General features: G+C 41.9%; 1 protein-coding gene across 1 annotated transcript in view; it reads right to left on the reverse strand.

Annotated features, from left to right (window-relative positions):
• Nucleotides 1-16278, reverse strand: part of LOC124041106 (transmembrane protein 150A-like) — a 48769-nt gene that overhangs the window by 15293 nt on the left and 17198 nt on the right. The window contains exon 5 of the mRNA XM_046358281.1: nucleotides 11871-11938. Within this exon, the coding sequence (XP_046214237.1) occupies nucleotides 11871-11938 (68 nt within the window). The remainder of the gene's footprint in view (nucleotides 1-11870; nucleotides 11939-16278) is intronic.

Below are 16278 nucleotides of genomic sequence, written 5' to 3' on the forward strand. Positions count from 1 at the left end.
TGTTAAATCCCAATGAACAGGGGCCCGTTCCAAGGCAGGAGGGACTAGTACTGTTGAAGTAGGGCCTCCACCACAGGCTCCTTAAGGTAGGTTAGGGTTTCCTCAATGGTGGGTCGAAATACCATTGTTGCTAAACCCAGACAGGTGTTGGTATGGGTGTTGCTGTGCAAACCCTGCCTGGCGTCAGTACAGGACACACACACCGTCTGGACAAAGATCGAGAACCACAGTTCTGACATTAACTTAAACATACATTATGGGACAGAAGGAATTCTGCCAGTAAACATACACCTTGGGGCAGAGTGATGTCATGAAAGAACAGACCAACAAAAGTAGCTAGCTAGAGTTCCCCTGCCGCAGGGCATTAAGCTGGGGTTTCATTGTGTGTGTGTGTGTGTGTGTGTGTGTGTGTGTGTGTGTGTGTGTGTGTGTGTGTGTGTGTGTGTGTGTGTGTGTGTGTGTGTGTGTGTTGCCTACGCGCATGTGTGTTCAGTGCACCCAAGTCATTTCAGCGAAGTGAGGTAAGTTACAAGCATGGAAAAACAAACAGCCTTGTCTCTGGGCTAGTAGGAAAAGGAAATGGTGCCTTATTTCTCTCTCTGTGTTCTGGTTTCTATTCAACAGAAAACACTGAGGAGAACGAAAGCTAATTGGCATTTACTGCATTCAATTACAGTGTCTGGTCTGTGCACTGGCTAGTTGCCTAGCTAGCAGTCTTCATCAATAAGGTCCAACTCTGAATTTAAAAACAGTTTTCATATTGAAGCCTTCAACAGTGCTTGACCCTACCATAGGCTTTTAATGCTAAAACATGTTTAAGTTTGATAATCAAATATACATTTCCCCCTGAAAACAACTGAACATCTCTGGCAGTATATTCAGTGTCATTGACGATCGCGAGAATACCGGTCATCCCATAATAGATTCAAAAGGTAGACACAGAATGTGTACTAACTAAAGCAATTGATGAGTAAGCACCTGCAGTGACCACCATGTTACCATGGAAGGACCTACTGTAGCACTTCTGAACAAGGTTCACCAGCTAGAAAACTGGACTGAAACAGGGAGGGACTCTGTAAGAAAATAAAAGCTTGTTTTCATTTTGCATTGCAAAACTTTGTTATGTTTGAAATGAGTGTCCTAATGAATGACCCTGGCATTGCATTGAAGAACATAGCTGTTGTAAATGTCCATAGCCAATACCAAATTAAACGTGCCTCAACCACAGAACATCATGTGCCTGTTTGTGTTCCTCCCCCTAGCCCGCTGTCCCCACTACTCGACGGGTTGCTCTGGTTCTCTCTGAACTCAGGACAGGGGGAACCTGAGCCATGGCTTTGAGCCAGACCCACCCTGTATTCGAGAGTATGCTGCACCTCAACCGATGGCGGGCACAACAAACCCCTCAGATGATATAAGATTGCATAATTCCATTAGATAATCAAATAGTTTGAAAACCCTTCTGTAAGCTTTTAAATGATATTAAACTCCACAGTTGATATTTTCCAGTGATGAAGACATGGATGTCTCATGGTGTGGTGAGGTATGCAAAAATGGGTCAACTTTGGGCACTTCTATCTTCTGAATATCAGTATCAGTCAGCTGGGCCAGCTGACTGATACTGACTGGAAGGAAGGGTGGCTGGACCAGCTGACTGATACCGACTGATGGAAGGGTGGCTGGCCCAGCTGACTGATACCGACTGATGGAAGGGTGGCTGGCCCAGCTGACTGATACCGACTGATGGAAGGGTGGCTGGCCCAGCTGACTGATACCGACTGATGGAAGGGTGGCTGGACCAGCTGACTGATACCGACTGATGGAAGGGTGGCTGGCCCAGCTGACTGATACTGACTGCAAGGGTGGCTGGACCAGCTGACTGATACCGACTGATGGAATCTAACTAACAATTCCAAAACTACTGTCTTATACACAGTGTAAGGGGATAAGGAACATGTACATAAGGATATATGAATGAGTGATGGTACAGAGCAGCATACAGTAGATGGTATCGAGTACAGTATATACATATGAGATGAGTGTGTAGACAAAGTAAACAAAGTGGCATAGTTAAAGTGGCTAGTGATACATGTGTTACATAAGGATGCAGTCGATGATGTAGAGTACAGTATATACATATGCATATGAGATGAATAATGTAGGGTAAGTAACATCGATGTGGATCGATTTATTTCCCAATATATTATATGCTTTATTATTAACCGTTACCACATGCATTTGTCAGCTAAATTACGCTTTTCTGTATCACACAACTCTCATTTATAATAAGTCTGGTTTATAATGAGGGGGATATAACTAGATAAACTGGAAGGAAACATTTTTTTCAGGACACTGTCTTTTCACAATTAATGAACATGCACCTGTGGAACTTTCGATAAGACACTAACAGAAGGCAATTAAGGTCACAGTTATGAAAACTTAGTGTCCTAAGAGGCCTTTCTACTGACTCTGAAAAACACCAAAAGAAAGTTGCCCAGGGTCCCTGCTCATCTGCATGAACATGCCTTAGGCATGCTGCAAGGAGGCATGAGGACTGCAGATGTGGCAAGGGCAATACATTGCAATATCTGTACTGTGAGACACCTAAGACAGCGCTACAGGGAGACAGGATGGACAGCTGATCATCCCCACAGTGGCAGACCACGTGTAACAAAACCTGCACAGGATTGGAACATCCGAACCTCACACCTGCGGAACAAGTAAAGGATGGCAACAACAACTGCCCGAGTTACACCAGGAACACACAATTGGTACTCAGACTGTCCACAATAGGCTGAGAGGGGCTGGCCTGAGGGCTTGTAGGCCTGTTGTAAAGGCAGGTCCTCACCAGATATCAGCGGCAACAACATTGCCTATGGGCACAAACCTACCGTCGCTGGACCAGACAGGACTGGCAAAAAGTGCTCTTCACGGACAAGTCGCAGTTTTGTCTCACCAGGGGTGATGGTCGGATTCACGTTTATCGTTGAAGGAATGAGCGTTACACCGAGGCCTGTACTCTAAAGCGGGATCGATTTGGAGGTGGAGGGTCCATCAAGGTCTGGGGCGGTGTGTCACAGCATCATCGGACTGAGCATGTTGGTATTTATTTATATTACCTTTATTTAACCAGGTAGGCAAGTTGAGAACAAGTTCTCATTTACAACTGCGACCTGGCCAAGATAAAGCAAAGCAGTCCGACAGATACAACAACACAGTTACACATGGAGTAAAAAAACAAACATACAGTCAATAATACAGTAGAAAAATAAGTCTATATACGATGTGAGCAAATGAGGTGAGATAAGAGAGGTAAAGGCAAAAAAGGCCATGGTGCCGAAGTAAATACAATATAGCAAGTAAAACACTGGAATGGTAGATTTGCAGTGGAAGAATGTGCAAGGTAGAGCTAGAAATAATGGGGTGCAAAGGAGCAAAATAAATAAATAAATACAGTAGGGGGAGAGGTAGCTGTTTGGGATACATTATAGATGGGCTATGTAGAGGTGCAGTAATCTGTGAGCTGCTCTAACAGCTGGTGCTTAAAGCTAGTGAGGAAGATACATTTTTGTAGTTCGTTCCAGTCATTGGCAGCAGAGAACTGGAAGGAGAGGCGGCCAAAGGAAGAATTGGTTTGGGGGTCACCAGAGATATACCTGCTGGAGCGCGAGCTACAGGTGGGTGCTGCTATGGTGACCAGCAAGCTGAGATAAGGGGGGACTTGATCTAGCAGCGTCTTGTACATGACCTGGAGTGGGTTTGACGACGAGTATGAAGCGAGGGCCAGCCAACGAGAGCGTACAGGTCGCAGTGGTGGGTAGTATATGGGGCTTTGGTGACAAAACGGATGGCACTGTGATAGACTGCATCCAATTTATTGACTAGGGTATTGGAGGCTATTTTGTAAATGACATCACCAAAGTCGAGGATCGGTAAGATAGTCAGGTTTACAAGGGTATGTTTGGCAGCATGAGTGAAGGATGGTTTGTTGCGAAATAGGAAGCCAATTCTAGATTTAACTTTGAATTGGGGATGTTTGATGCGAGTCTGGAAGGAGAGTTTACAGTCTAACCAGACACCTAGGTATTTGTAGTTGTCCACATAATCTAAGTCAGAACCATCCAGAGTAGTGATGTTGGACTGGCGGGCAGCGATCGGTTGAAGAGCATGCATTTACTTTTACTTGCATTTAAGAAAAGTTGGAGGCCACAGAAGGTGAGTTGTATGGCATTGAAGCTCATCTGGAGGTTAGTTAACACAGTGTCGAATGAAGGGCCAGAGGTATACAGAATGGTGTCGTCTGCATAGAGGTGGATCAAAGAATCACCAGCAGCGAGAGCAGCATCATTAATGTATACAGAGAAGAGAGTTGGCCCGAGAATTGAACCTTGTGGCACCCCGATAGAGACTTCAAGAGGTCCGGATAACAGGCCCTCCGATTTGACATACTGAACTCTATCTGAGAAGTAGTTGGTGAACCAGGCTTTGCAGACATTTGAGAAACCATGGATATTGAGTCTGCTGATAAGAATGTTGTGATTGACAGAGTTGAAAGCCTTAGCCAGGTTGATGAATACAGCTGCACAGTAATGCCTCTTATCGATGGCGGTTATGATATCATTTAGGACCTTGAGCGTGGCTGAGGTGCACCCATGACCAGCTCTGAAATCAGATTGCATAGCGGAGAAGGTATGGTGGGATTCGAAATGGTCGGTAATCTGTTTCTTGACTTGGCTTTAGAAGACCTTAGAAAGGCAGGGCAGGATAGATATAGGTCTGTAGCAGTTTGGGTCAAGAGTGTTGCCCCCGGATGACCGCAGCTGCTTTCCAATCTTTGGGAATCTCAGACGATACGAAAGAGGTTGAACAGGCTAGTAATAAGGATTGCAACAATTTCAGCAGATCATTTTAGAAAAGGTCCAGATTGCCTAGCCCGGCTGATTTGTAGGGGTCCAGATTTTGCAGCTCTTTCAGAACATCAGCTGACTGGATTTGGGAGAACGAGAAATGGGGAAGGCTTGGGCCAGTTGCTGTGGGGGGTGCAGTGCTGTTGACCGGGGTAGGGGTAGCCAGGTGGAAAGCATGGCCAGCCGTAGAAAAATGTTTATTGAAATTCTCAATTATAGTGGATTTATCGGTGGTGACAGTGTTTCCTGTCCTCAGTGCAGTGGGTAGCTGGGAGGAGGTGTTCTTATTCTCCATGGACTTTACAGTGTCACAGAACTTTGAGTTGCAAAAAGCTTTGGCTTTTCTAACTGCCTGTGTATATTGGTTTCTAGCATCCCTGAAAAGTTGCATATCACGGGTGCTGTTCGATGCTAATGCAGAACGCCATATGATGTTTTTGTGTTGGTTAAGGGCAGTCAGGTCTGGAGAGAACCAAGGGCTATATCTGTTCCTGGTTCTACATTTCTTGAATGGGGCATGCTTATTTAAGATGGTGAGGAAGGCATTTTAAAAAAAAACCCAGACAAGGGTACGGCTAAAAGCTATGAGAATTGGTCGTCTAGAACAGAGAGTAAAAGGAGGTTTCTGGGGGTGATAAAATAGCTTCAAGGTATAATGTACTGACAAAAGGTATGGTAGGATATGAATACAGTGGAGATAAACCTAGGTATTGAGTGATGATGAGAGAGATTGTCTCTAGAAACATAATTGAAACCTGGTGATGTCATCGCATGTGTGGAACTGAAAGTTATATAATGAGCAGGGCTAGAGGCTCTACAGTGAAATAAGCCAATAAACACTAACCAGAACAGCAATGGACAAGGCATATTTACATTAAGGAGAGGCATGCCTAACCGAGTGATCATAAGGGTCCAGTGAGTAGTGATATTGGTTGTGGTAACGGCAATTCAGACAGCTGGCCGGGCCATCGGTAGCAAGCTAGCATAGGATGGAGATCTGTTTTTAGGCACCTTGTGCGTTTCCGTCGTTAGATTAGTGGGGTTCCATGTGGTAGAGGGGATCAATCAAATTGGCAAAATAGATATAGTTATAGTGACCCAAGAAAAATAGTCCCATAGACCTATTCAGATAACAGCCGATAAGAGAGCTAACGATTAGCGGGCCGCAGATCGGCGTTCAGGTAACGTCGCAACGGATGGGCCAGTTGGATAACTCCCTCAGGCAGATAACGTAACGTCGGTTGTCCAGTTGTGAAGGCCCGGTGGGACTCCGCATCGGCAGTAAAACGGGTTCGGATAGGTTAATGTAGCCCAGGAGTGGCTGATGGAACTCTTCAGCTGGTTAGCTCTGGAATAATTGATGTTTGCTCCAGGATCAACGTATGCCAATAGTCACACGGAGAGCAGCTAGCTAACTGCAAGGTCCAGGTGTAAATGTCCAGAGCTTGCGGTTGAAATCCGGGGATATGGAGAGAAAAAAAAGGTCTGGTATGTTCTGGTCTGAGTCGCGTTGTACAAAAGCTAAAGGATAGCTGATGACCACAAACCGTGGTTAGCTGAATACTAACGTTAGCCAGTGACTTGGTTAGCTTCTGGCTAGCTTCTATTGTGGATTTCAGATTTGAGGTAAATAATACTTTTTTTTAAAGTTGGTGAGGCGGGTTGCAGGAGAGTGTTTTGAAGTTAAGTTTTTGGAAAATAAAATTATATATATATATCACACACACGGGACACGACAAGACGAGGATAAAGGACGTCTGACTGCTATGCCATCTTGGTAATAATTGCAGGCAATCTCAAAGCTGTCCGTTACAGGGAAGACCTCCTCCTCCCTCATGTGGTACCCTTCCTGCAGGCTCATCCTGACATGACAAAGCCACCAGCCATACTTCTTGTTCTGTGCGTGATTTCCTGCAAGACAAGAATGTCAGTATTCTGCCATGGCCAGCAAAGTGCCCAGATCGCAATCCCATTGAGCACGTCTGGGACCTGTTAGATCAGAGATCAGAGGGTGAGAGCTAAGGCCATTCCCCCCAGAAATGTCCGGGAACTTGCAGGTGCCTTGGTGGAAGAGTGGGGTAACATCTCACAGCAAGAACTGGCAAATCTGGTGCAGTCCATTAGGAGGAGATACACACACCAGATACTGACTGTTACTTTTGATTTTGACCCCCCCTTTGTTCAGGGACAAATTATTCAATTTCTGTTAGTCACATCTCTGTGGAACTTGTTCAGTTCAGTTTATGTCTAAGTTGTTGAATCTTAAAATTGACCGATTAATCGGAATGGTATTTTTGGGCACCGATTTATTTAAAAGTTTAAATACCTTTAAACTAGGCAAGTCAGTTAAGAACACATTCTTATTTTCAATGACGGCCTAGGAACAGTGGGTTAACTTCCTTGTTCAGTGGCAGAACGACAGATTATCACCTTGTCAGCTCGGGGGAACCAATCTTGCAACCCTACAGTTAACTAGTCCAACGCTCTAACCACATGCCTCTCATTGCACTCCACAAGGAGCCTTCTTATAAAAAACAATCAATCATAATCACGAGTTAACTACACATGGTTGATTATATTACTCGTTTACCTAGCGTGTCCTGCGTTGCATATAATCGATGCAACGCTGGGGGATGATTTAACAAAAGCTCATTTGCGGAAAAAAAATCACCATCGTTGGACGACCTGTACCTAACCATAAACGCCAATGCCTTTCTTAAAATCAATACACAGAAGTATAGATTTTTAAACCTGCATATTTAGCTAAAAGAAATCCAGGTTTGCAGGCAATATTAATCAGGTGAAAGTGTGTCATTTCTCTTGTGTTCATTGCACGCAGAGTCAGTGTATATGCAACAGTTTGTGTTGCCTGGCTCATTGCGAACTAATTTGCCAGAATTTTACGTAATTATGACATAACATTGAAGGTTGTGCAATGTAACAAGAATATTTAGACTTTTGGATGCCACCTGTTAGATAAAATACCGAACGGTTCCGTATTTTACTGAAATAAACGTTTTGTTTTCGAAATGATAGTTTCCGGATTCGACCATATTAATGACCAAAGGCTCGTATTTCTGTGTGTTATGTTATAATTAAGTCTATGATTTGATAAAGCAGTCTGACCGAGCGATGGTAGACAGCAGCAGGCTCATAAGCATTAATTCAAACAGCACTTTCGTGCGTTTTGCCAGCAGCTCTTCGCAAGCACAGCGTTGTTTATGACTTCAAGCCTATCAGCCTAATGGCTGGTGTAACCGATGTGAAATGGCTAGCTAGTTAGCTGGGTGTGCGCTAATAGCGTTTCAAACGTCACTAGCTCTGAGACTTGGAGTAGTTATTCCCCTATTCCCCGCTGCTTCGAGTGTGGCTGTTGTCGATGTGTTCCTGGTTTGAGCCCAGGTAGGGGCGAGGAGGGACGGAAGCTATACTGTTACACTGGCAATACTAGTGCCTATAAGAATATCGAATAGTCAAAGGTATATGAAATACAAAATGGTATAGAGAAGTAGTCCTATAAATACTATATTAACTACAATCTAAAACCTCTTACCTTGGAATATTGAAGTCTCATGTTAAAAGGAACCACCAATTTTCATATGTTCTCATGTTCTGAGCAAGGAACTCTAACGTTAGCTTTTGTACATGGCACATATTGCACTTTTACTTCTCTAACACTTTGTTTTTACATTATTTAAACCAAATTGAACATGTTACATTATTTATTTGAGGCTAAATTGATTTTTATTTATGTATTATATCAAGTTAAAATAAGTTAAATAATTCAGTATTGTTGTAATTGTCATTATTACAAATATATATATATATATATATATATATATATATATATATATATATATATATATATATATATATATATATATATATATATATATATATATATATATATATACACATACACACACACACACACACACACACGTTATTTTTTTTATTTTATTTTTTTTATCTGTACCGGCGTTGAAAAATCATAACATCGGTCGACCTCTAATTTACACGTTAAGTTTGCTGAAAATAAACGCAGTTGACAGTGAGAGGACGTGTCTTTTTTTGCCGAGTTTGCTGAAGTAGTGGATGGATCAGATAGACCTATTGATCATATCACGTTCTATGCATTGTAATTATCTGGAGAAATGTCACCTGCAATTTGTAAACAAAGCTGCTCTACTTCTAATTTGTTGTTAAAAAAAAAGAGCTACAGAATGCTGTGGTAGCCATGCTGGTTAGGTGTGCCTTGAATTCTAAATACCATCACACAACCTCCTCCATTCTTCACAGTGGGAACTCATCCATTCATCTATGGAAAATCTCAAATTTGGACAGATTTCCACCGGTCTAATGTCCATTGATCATGTTTCTTGGCACAAGCAAGTCTCTTCTTATTATTGGCGTCCTTTAGTAGTGGTTTCTTTGCAGCAAATCGACCATGAAGGCCTGAATCACAGTCTCCTCTGAACAGTTGATGTTGAAATGCATCTGTTACTTAAACTCTGAAGCATTTATTTGGGCTGCAATCTGAGTTGCAGTTAATTTAAGCTTTATTTAACCAGGAAAAGCCTATTGAGACCCAGAGTCTCTTTTTCAAGGGAGACCTGGCCAAGGCAGCAACACTCAATACATTACAGAAATAAAACATACAACAATACAACATGATCCAGCCTAAAAAAAACTCCTCCATAACAGAGTCTCCCATCAAAATGTGAAATTAATTCAGTGGCACTAACATATCTAGATGAAGTATGGATTGTAGACTATTCCATGCCTCTGGTGCACACGATGAGAAGGCAGTCTAAAACTGTGAATGTCCTGGCGGCTTTAAGTAGCAACCACCTAGCAGACCGGATATGATAACTGCTGGTGGTGAAAGAGACCAGACTACAGAGGGAGTTTACCAAAAAGGGTTTTGTAGATAAACACATACAAATGTAGCTTTCTGCGCACATAAAGTGAGTTGTAACCTACCATTTGGTACAAGGTGCAATGGTGGGTGAGTGACTTGGTATTTGTAATAAAAGAACAAGGATGCATGATACACAGAGTGTAAGACAGAGGCTGCATGCATATACAACAAGTCACCATAATCAATTATAGAGAGAAAAGTGGCCTGAACAATGTTCTTTCTAACCATAACTGGGAAGCAAGCCTTATTACGAAAATAAAAACCCAATTTAAATTTAAGCTTTCTCGCAAGATTAGCCATATGAACTTTAAAGGACAACTTGTCATCCAACCATATACAAAGGTATTTGTAGGATGACACTTGTTCAATGGATAAGCTACCAGATATGACAATGCGAACCTTCTCTGTCTGAGTGCGAGCTCTGGTAAAGTTCATGAAATGTGTTTTTTTTTGTAGATCCAAGACCCGTTTGAGACCATAAAGGGAGGGCCTGCAGTAACTGAAAAGCAGTCAGGAGCTCTTCAACAGCCTGAACCAGAGAAGGAGCACATGAATATATGACCAACATCTGCATATAGATGCAACTTTGCTGGTTGCATCCCATTTCCCAAATCATTCATACAAATTTAGAACACCATAGGAGATAAAATGGAACCCTGACAATGTCTGAGGCTGGTAACTAATGAACTGTCCTCTGCAGCAGAGGTGATCCTGGGTCTTCCTTTGCTGTGGCAGTCCTCGTGAGAGCCAGTTTCATCCATAGCGCTTGAAGGTTTTTGCGACTGCACTTGAAGAAACTTTCAATGTTACTGAAATTTTCTGGATTGACTGACCTTCATATCATAAAGTAATGATGGACTGTCGTTTCTCTTTGCTTATTTGCTTATCTGAGCTGATCTTGCCATAATATGGACTTGGTCTTTTACCAAATAGGGATATCTTCTGTATGCTAACCCTACCTTGTCACAATACAACTGATTGGCTCAAACGCATTAAGGAAAGAAATTACAAATAAACTTAACAAGGTACACCTGTTAATTGAAAAGCATTCCAGGTGACTACTTCATGAAGCTGATTGAGAGAATGCCAAGAGTGTGCAAAGCTGTCAAGGCAACGGGTGGCTACTTCGAAGAATCTCAAATATATTTAGATGGTTTTTTTAAGTGGTTACTACATGATTCCATGTGTTATTTTATATATTTGGTCTTCACTATTATTCTACAATGTAGAAAATAGTACAAAAAACTAAAACTCTTGTATGAGTAGGTGTGTCCAATCTTTTGACTGGTACTGTATATTAAACCAGAAAAAAAGTTTAATTTTATTTGGGACTTACCGAGTCTGGTTTAAAAGCTGCTACAGCCAGCCAGCAGACCTTAAATAGCAGTGGTCATCAAGCCTTCTCTCCCCAGAGTAGGGTAGGAAACACACAACTATGAACACACAGTCATACACAGACACAAAGCAGAGCTGGGGTGGCTCTCTGATGCTTGGCATTACGTCCGGCCGCCCTGGCCCACAGTGGATAACACAGACACATGCATGCCCAGGGCTGTGCGTCAATGGAGTAGGCTCAGCCACAGCTGGGAATCATTGACTGGAGCCGTTAGACTCAAACTGCCGACACACACAAGGCACGACACGTGCACATGATGTATGAGTTCTAGGGCTGTTAAACAAAACAACATTTTATCAAGTTTATCGCAGGATTTGACTCATCTTGATCAATCGCAAATTCAGAATTTGCTCAAATTGACCTGGAATTTAAGATTATACAAAAAGCATTACAAGAATATTGACATCTTGATTTTGTCCAAAGAAAGTCAGCAAAAACAGGTACATTGACAAAGCACACTTTTTTTATACCTCATAGTCAACTTGTTGTGACATTGCATTGTTTTTAGCTGTATAGATTGTATATAGTAGATATGTATTTGATGTTCAGTGTATTTTGAATGTTTTTTTGCAACAAAAAATGTTAACTTAAGTTAATTGATTAACTCCGACAACCCAGATCAGTTCATGTGTATAGACAGACTCACCCATGAAGGATCCAGCGCTGCAGATGAGGCTGAAGAAGCAGCTTTCTGGAGGAAGAGTCCCACATTTACTGTAGAAGGAAACAGGACAACAACGCAGTTCAAAAGACCAATTAGATTACGGGCAAAAAAATATAAAAAAATCAGACAGTGTCTCTCAGCCTTTTCTCAATTGGGTAAAAGTCTGTCCTCTCCTCAACTCCTCCTCTCATCTGTGACACGAAAACGGATAAGTGTTCGACATGTGTTCGACATGTGTTGGAGTGTCAATTTGTTAACAGGTGAACAAAGGAGTTCGCTCATCTCCTCAATTGCCTCCTCTGGCGGAGGATTCTCAGGTGTATCCAACCGTTGAAGAATTTTGAAGTCAGCCACACCCACTTTGAAACAGCTATTGTTTTCTCGGAGGGGAAAAGCATGCAGACATTTAAAAATGATACGCTACTTATTTATCTTTTTGCCTATAAAATGACTGCCACATCTAGTTAAAAAATGTTATACTACATTTGATGCATTTTGCAATTCCATCTACAGTGCCACAGACAGATCGCTGCACCACTCGGAAGACCTAAGGCACTGCAACTCAGTGTTAGAGGCGTCACTACAGACACCCTGGTTTGAATCCAGGCTGTATCACAACCGGCCGTGATTGGCAGTCCCATCGGGCGGCGCACAATTGGCCCAGCGTTGTCAGGGTTTGGTCGATGTAGGACGTCATTGTGAATAAGAATTAGTTCTTAACTGACTTGCTTAGTTAAATAAAGATTCAAATGTAAAAATCAGACCCCTTGACTTTTCCCTCATCAATCTACACACAACACCCCATAATGACAAAGCAAAAACAGGTTTAGACATATTTGCAAATGTATTTTTAAAAAGTAACTGAAAAGTATTCAGACCCTTTACTCAGTACTTTGTTGCTGCAACTTGGCAGCAATTCTTCAAGTCTTCTTGGGTATGACACTACAAGCTTGGCACAACTGTATTTGGAGAGTTTCTCCCATTCTACTTTGCAGATCCACTCAAGCGCTGTCAGGTTGGATGGGGAGCGTTGCTGCACAGCTATTTTCAGGTCTCTCCAAAGATGTTCAAATCGGGTTCACATTCAGGCTCTGGCTGGGCCAATCAAGGACATTCAGAGACTTGTCCTGAAGCCACTTCTGCGTTGTCTTGGTTGTGTGCTTAAGGTCGTTGTCTTGTTGGAAGGTGAACCTTCACCCCAGCCTGTGGTCCTGAGCACTCTGGAGAAGGTTTTCATCAATGATCTCTCTGTACTTTGCTCCATTAATATTTCCCTCGATCCGGATTAGTCTCCCTCTCTGAAAAACATCCCCACAGCCTGATTCCGTAGGGATAGTGCCAGGTTTCATCCAGACGTGAAACTTGGCATTCAGGCCAAAGAGTTCAATCTTGGTTTCATCAGACTTGAGAATCTTGTTTCTCATGTTCTGGAGAGTCTTTAGGTGCCTTTTGGCAAACTGAGGAGTGACTTCCATCTGGCCACTCTACCATAAATGCCTGATTGGTGGAGTGCTGTAGAGATAGTTGTCCTTCTGGAAGGTTCTCCCATCTCCACAGAGGAACTCTGGAGCTCTGTCAGAGTGACCATCAGTTCTTGGTCACCTCCCTGATAAAAGCCCTTCTCTCTCATTTGCTTATTTTGGCCGGGCGGCCAACTCTAGGAAGAGTTTTTTCCATTTAATAATTTTTTTGCTTTGTCATTATGGGGTATTGTGTAGATTTCTGAGGAAAATGTTTTATTTAATACATTTTAGAATAAGGTTGTGACGTAACAAAATGTGGAAAAGGTCAAGGCGTCTGAATACTTTACAAAGGCACTGTATGTAAACACTTGATGAAACAAGGAGAGTAATTTGTTTGTTTCCTCGCCTCGTCTTCTCAATTACCTTTGACCTTTTTCCAAAAGAGGCAAGGAGAGGATGGAGGAATGGATGGGAGGAATCAGGCAGCTCCAATTGGGAAAAGGTCAGAGTTTCCTTCTCTGCTATAACATAGCATTTGACCTTTCACCTACACTCCGACCCTTCCTAGAAAATTGAAGAGGGAAACCAGCTCTTATCGGGGTGAGGCAATCAGTCATAATACCTGCCTGCGAGCTTCCACCTGTCTGCCTGGTCCCGTCTCCTGTTAAGACCAAGCCCTCTCAGCTTAACTGGACCTCGCCACTGTCTCAGAGACACACACTAAAAAGCAAGCAAGCGCACACACCCGACCCTTTCTCTCATTCACAGGTCGATTATAGAACCATGAAACAGTAATTGCAACTTCTAGAGGTAGGAGCCAGTTATCCTGTAAGCTTTTTCAATACCATATCATATATTTGGTCACAATTTCTATAGAAACCATATATTTACATTCCTTAACGGTTCTCTGAAGTTGAAGACTCTGGGGATGGGAGAGGCTAAACAAAGCACACGTCTCTTAATTATCTCAACCCCCATCGGAAAACTGACTCCTCTTTTCTGGGGAATTCCTGTGTGTGTGCTTTTTAGTGTGTGTGTGTGTGTGTTCCACGCACACACAAATCTGAGCCGTCAGTTATTTTAAGAAACAGGAATCACACACGCATACGCAGACACACACACTGAAACTGAGAGAAACAGAGAGAGCGACAGAGGAAGATAGTGACAGTGATACAGAAAGGAAAGGAGACAGAGGGAGAAAGAATGAGGAAAGGAAAGAGAAAGGGGTGGTGACATGAAAGCGAGAAAGAGGGGTAGAGTACTATATAACAAAGAAAAAAAACAGCAAAAACAGACTACCATTCAATGGTTTGGAATCACTTAGAAATGTCCTTATTTTTGAAAGGTACATTTTTTGCCCATTAATATAAAATTGATCAGAAATACAGTGTAGACATTGTTAATGTTGTAAATGACTATTGTAGCTGGAAATGGCAGATATTTTAATGGAATATCTACATATGAGTAGAGAGGCCCATTATCAACAGCCATCACTCTTGTGTTCCAATTGCACGTTGTTAGCTAATCCAAGTTTAACATTTTAAAAAAAGCTAACTGATCATTAGAAAACCCTTTTGCAATTATGTTAGCACAGCTAAAAACTGTTCTTCTGATTAAAGGAGCAATAAAACTGGCCTTCAAAACACCAGTCTCTACGTCAACAGTGAAGAAAGAGGATGCTGGCCTTTGAGGTAGAGTTGCAAAGAAAAAGCCATCTCAGAGTTATTTTTATTGGCCAGTCTGAGAGATGGCTTTTTCTTTGCAACTGCCTAGAAGGCCACCATCCCGGAGTTACCTCTTCACTGTTGACATTGAGACTGGCGTTTTGCAAGTACTAGTTAATGAAGCTGCCAGTTGAGGACTTGTGAGGGGTCCGTTTCTCAAACTAGACACTAATGTACTTGTCCTCTTACTCAGTTGTGCACCGGGGCCTCCCACTCTTTCAATTCTGGTTAGAGCCAGTTTGCGCTGTTCTGTGAATTGAGTACTACACAGCGTTGTACAAGATCTTCCCGCAATTTCTCTCATGGAATAGCCTTAATTTCTCAGAACAAGAATAGACTGACGAGTTTCAGAAGAAAGTTCATTGTTTCTGGCCATTTTAAGTCTAATCAAACCCATAAATGCTGATGATCCAGATTCTCAACTGGTCTAAAGAAGCCCAGTTTTATGCTTTTTTTAAAATCAGCACAACAGTTTTCAGCTGTGCTAACATAATTGCAAAAGGGTTTTCTAATGATCAATTAGCCTTTTAAAATTATAAACTTGGATTTGCTAACAACGTACCATTGGAACGCAGGACTGATGGTTGCTGATAATGGGCCTCTGCACGCCTATGTTGATATTCTATAAATGTACATTTTTTTTAAAATTGCCGTTTCCAGCTACAATAGTAATTTACAACATTAACAATGTCTATGTATTTATGATCAATTTTATATTATTTAAAAAATAATAATAATAATAATATTAAAAAGTGCTTTTCTTTCAAAAACAAGGACATTTCAAAGTGACCCAAAATTTTTGAGTGCTAGTTTACATGATCAAATACAAAATCTTAGAATCAACTATTAAATACTACTAAAACCCCCTGGATTCTCCAATGATATTGAATGAACTACAGGACAAAATACAACACTTATACTCAAAAAGGCCTGTGGAGTTGATGGTATCCTAAATTCAATTATAAAATAAACAGACCACAAATTCAATTTGGCTATACTCTAAGCTCATCCCCAGATCTGGGATATTCCCCAATATTTGGAACCAGGGACTGATCACACCAATCCACAAAAGTAGAGACAAATTTGAACCCAATAACTACCGTGGGATATGCGTCAAGAGCAACATTGAGAAAATTCTCTGCAAATTCATTAACAGCAGACTTGTACATTTCCTCAGTGAAAACAATGTACTGAGCAAATGCC

Source organism: Oncorhynchus gorbuscha, linkage group LG08 (genome assembly GCF_021184085.1).
Source record: "Oncorhynchus gorbuscha isolate QuinsamMale2020 ecotype Even-year linkage group LG08, OgorEven_v1.0, whole genome shotgun sequence".
Taxonomy (NCBI): Eukaryota; Metazoa; Chordata; class Actinopteri; order Salmoniformes; family Salmonidae; genus Oncorhynchus; species Oncorhynchus gorbuscha.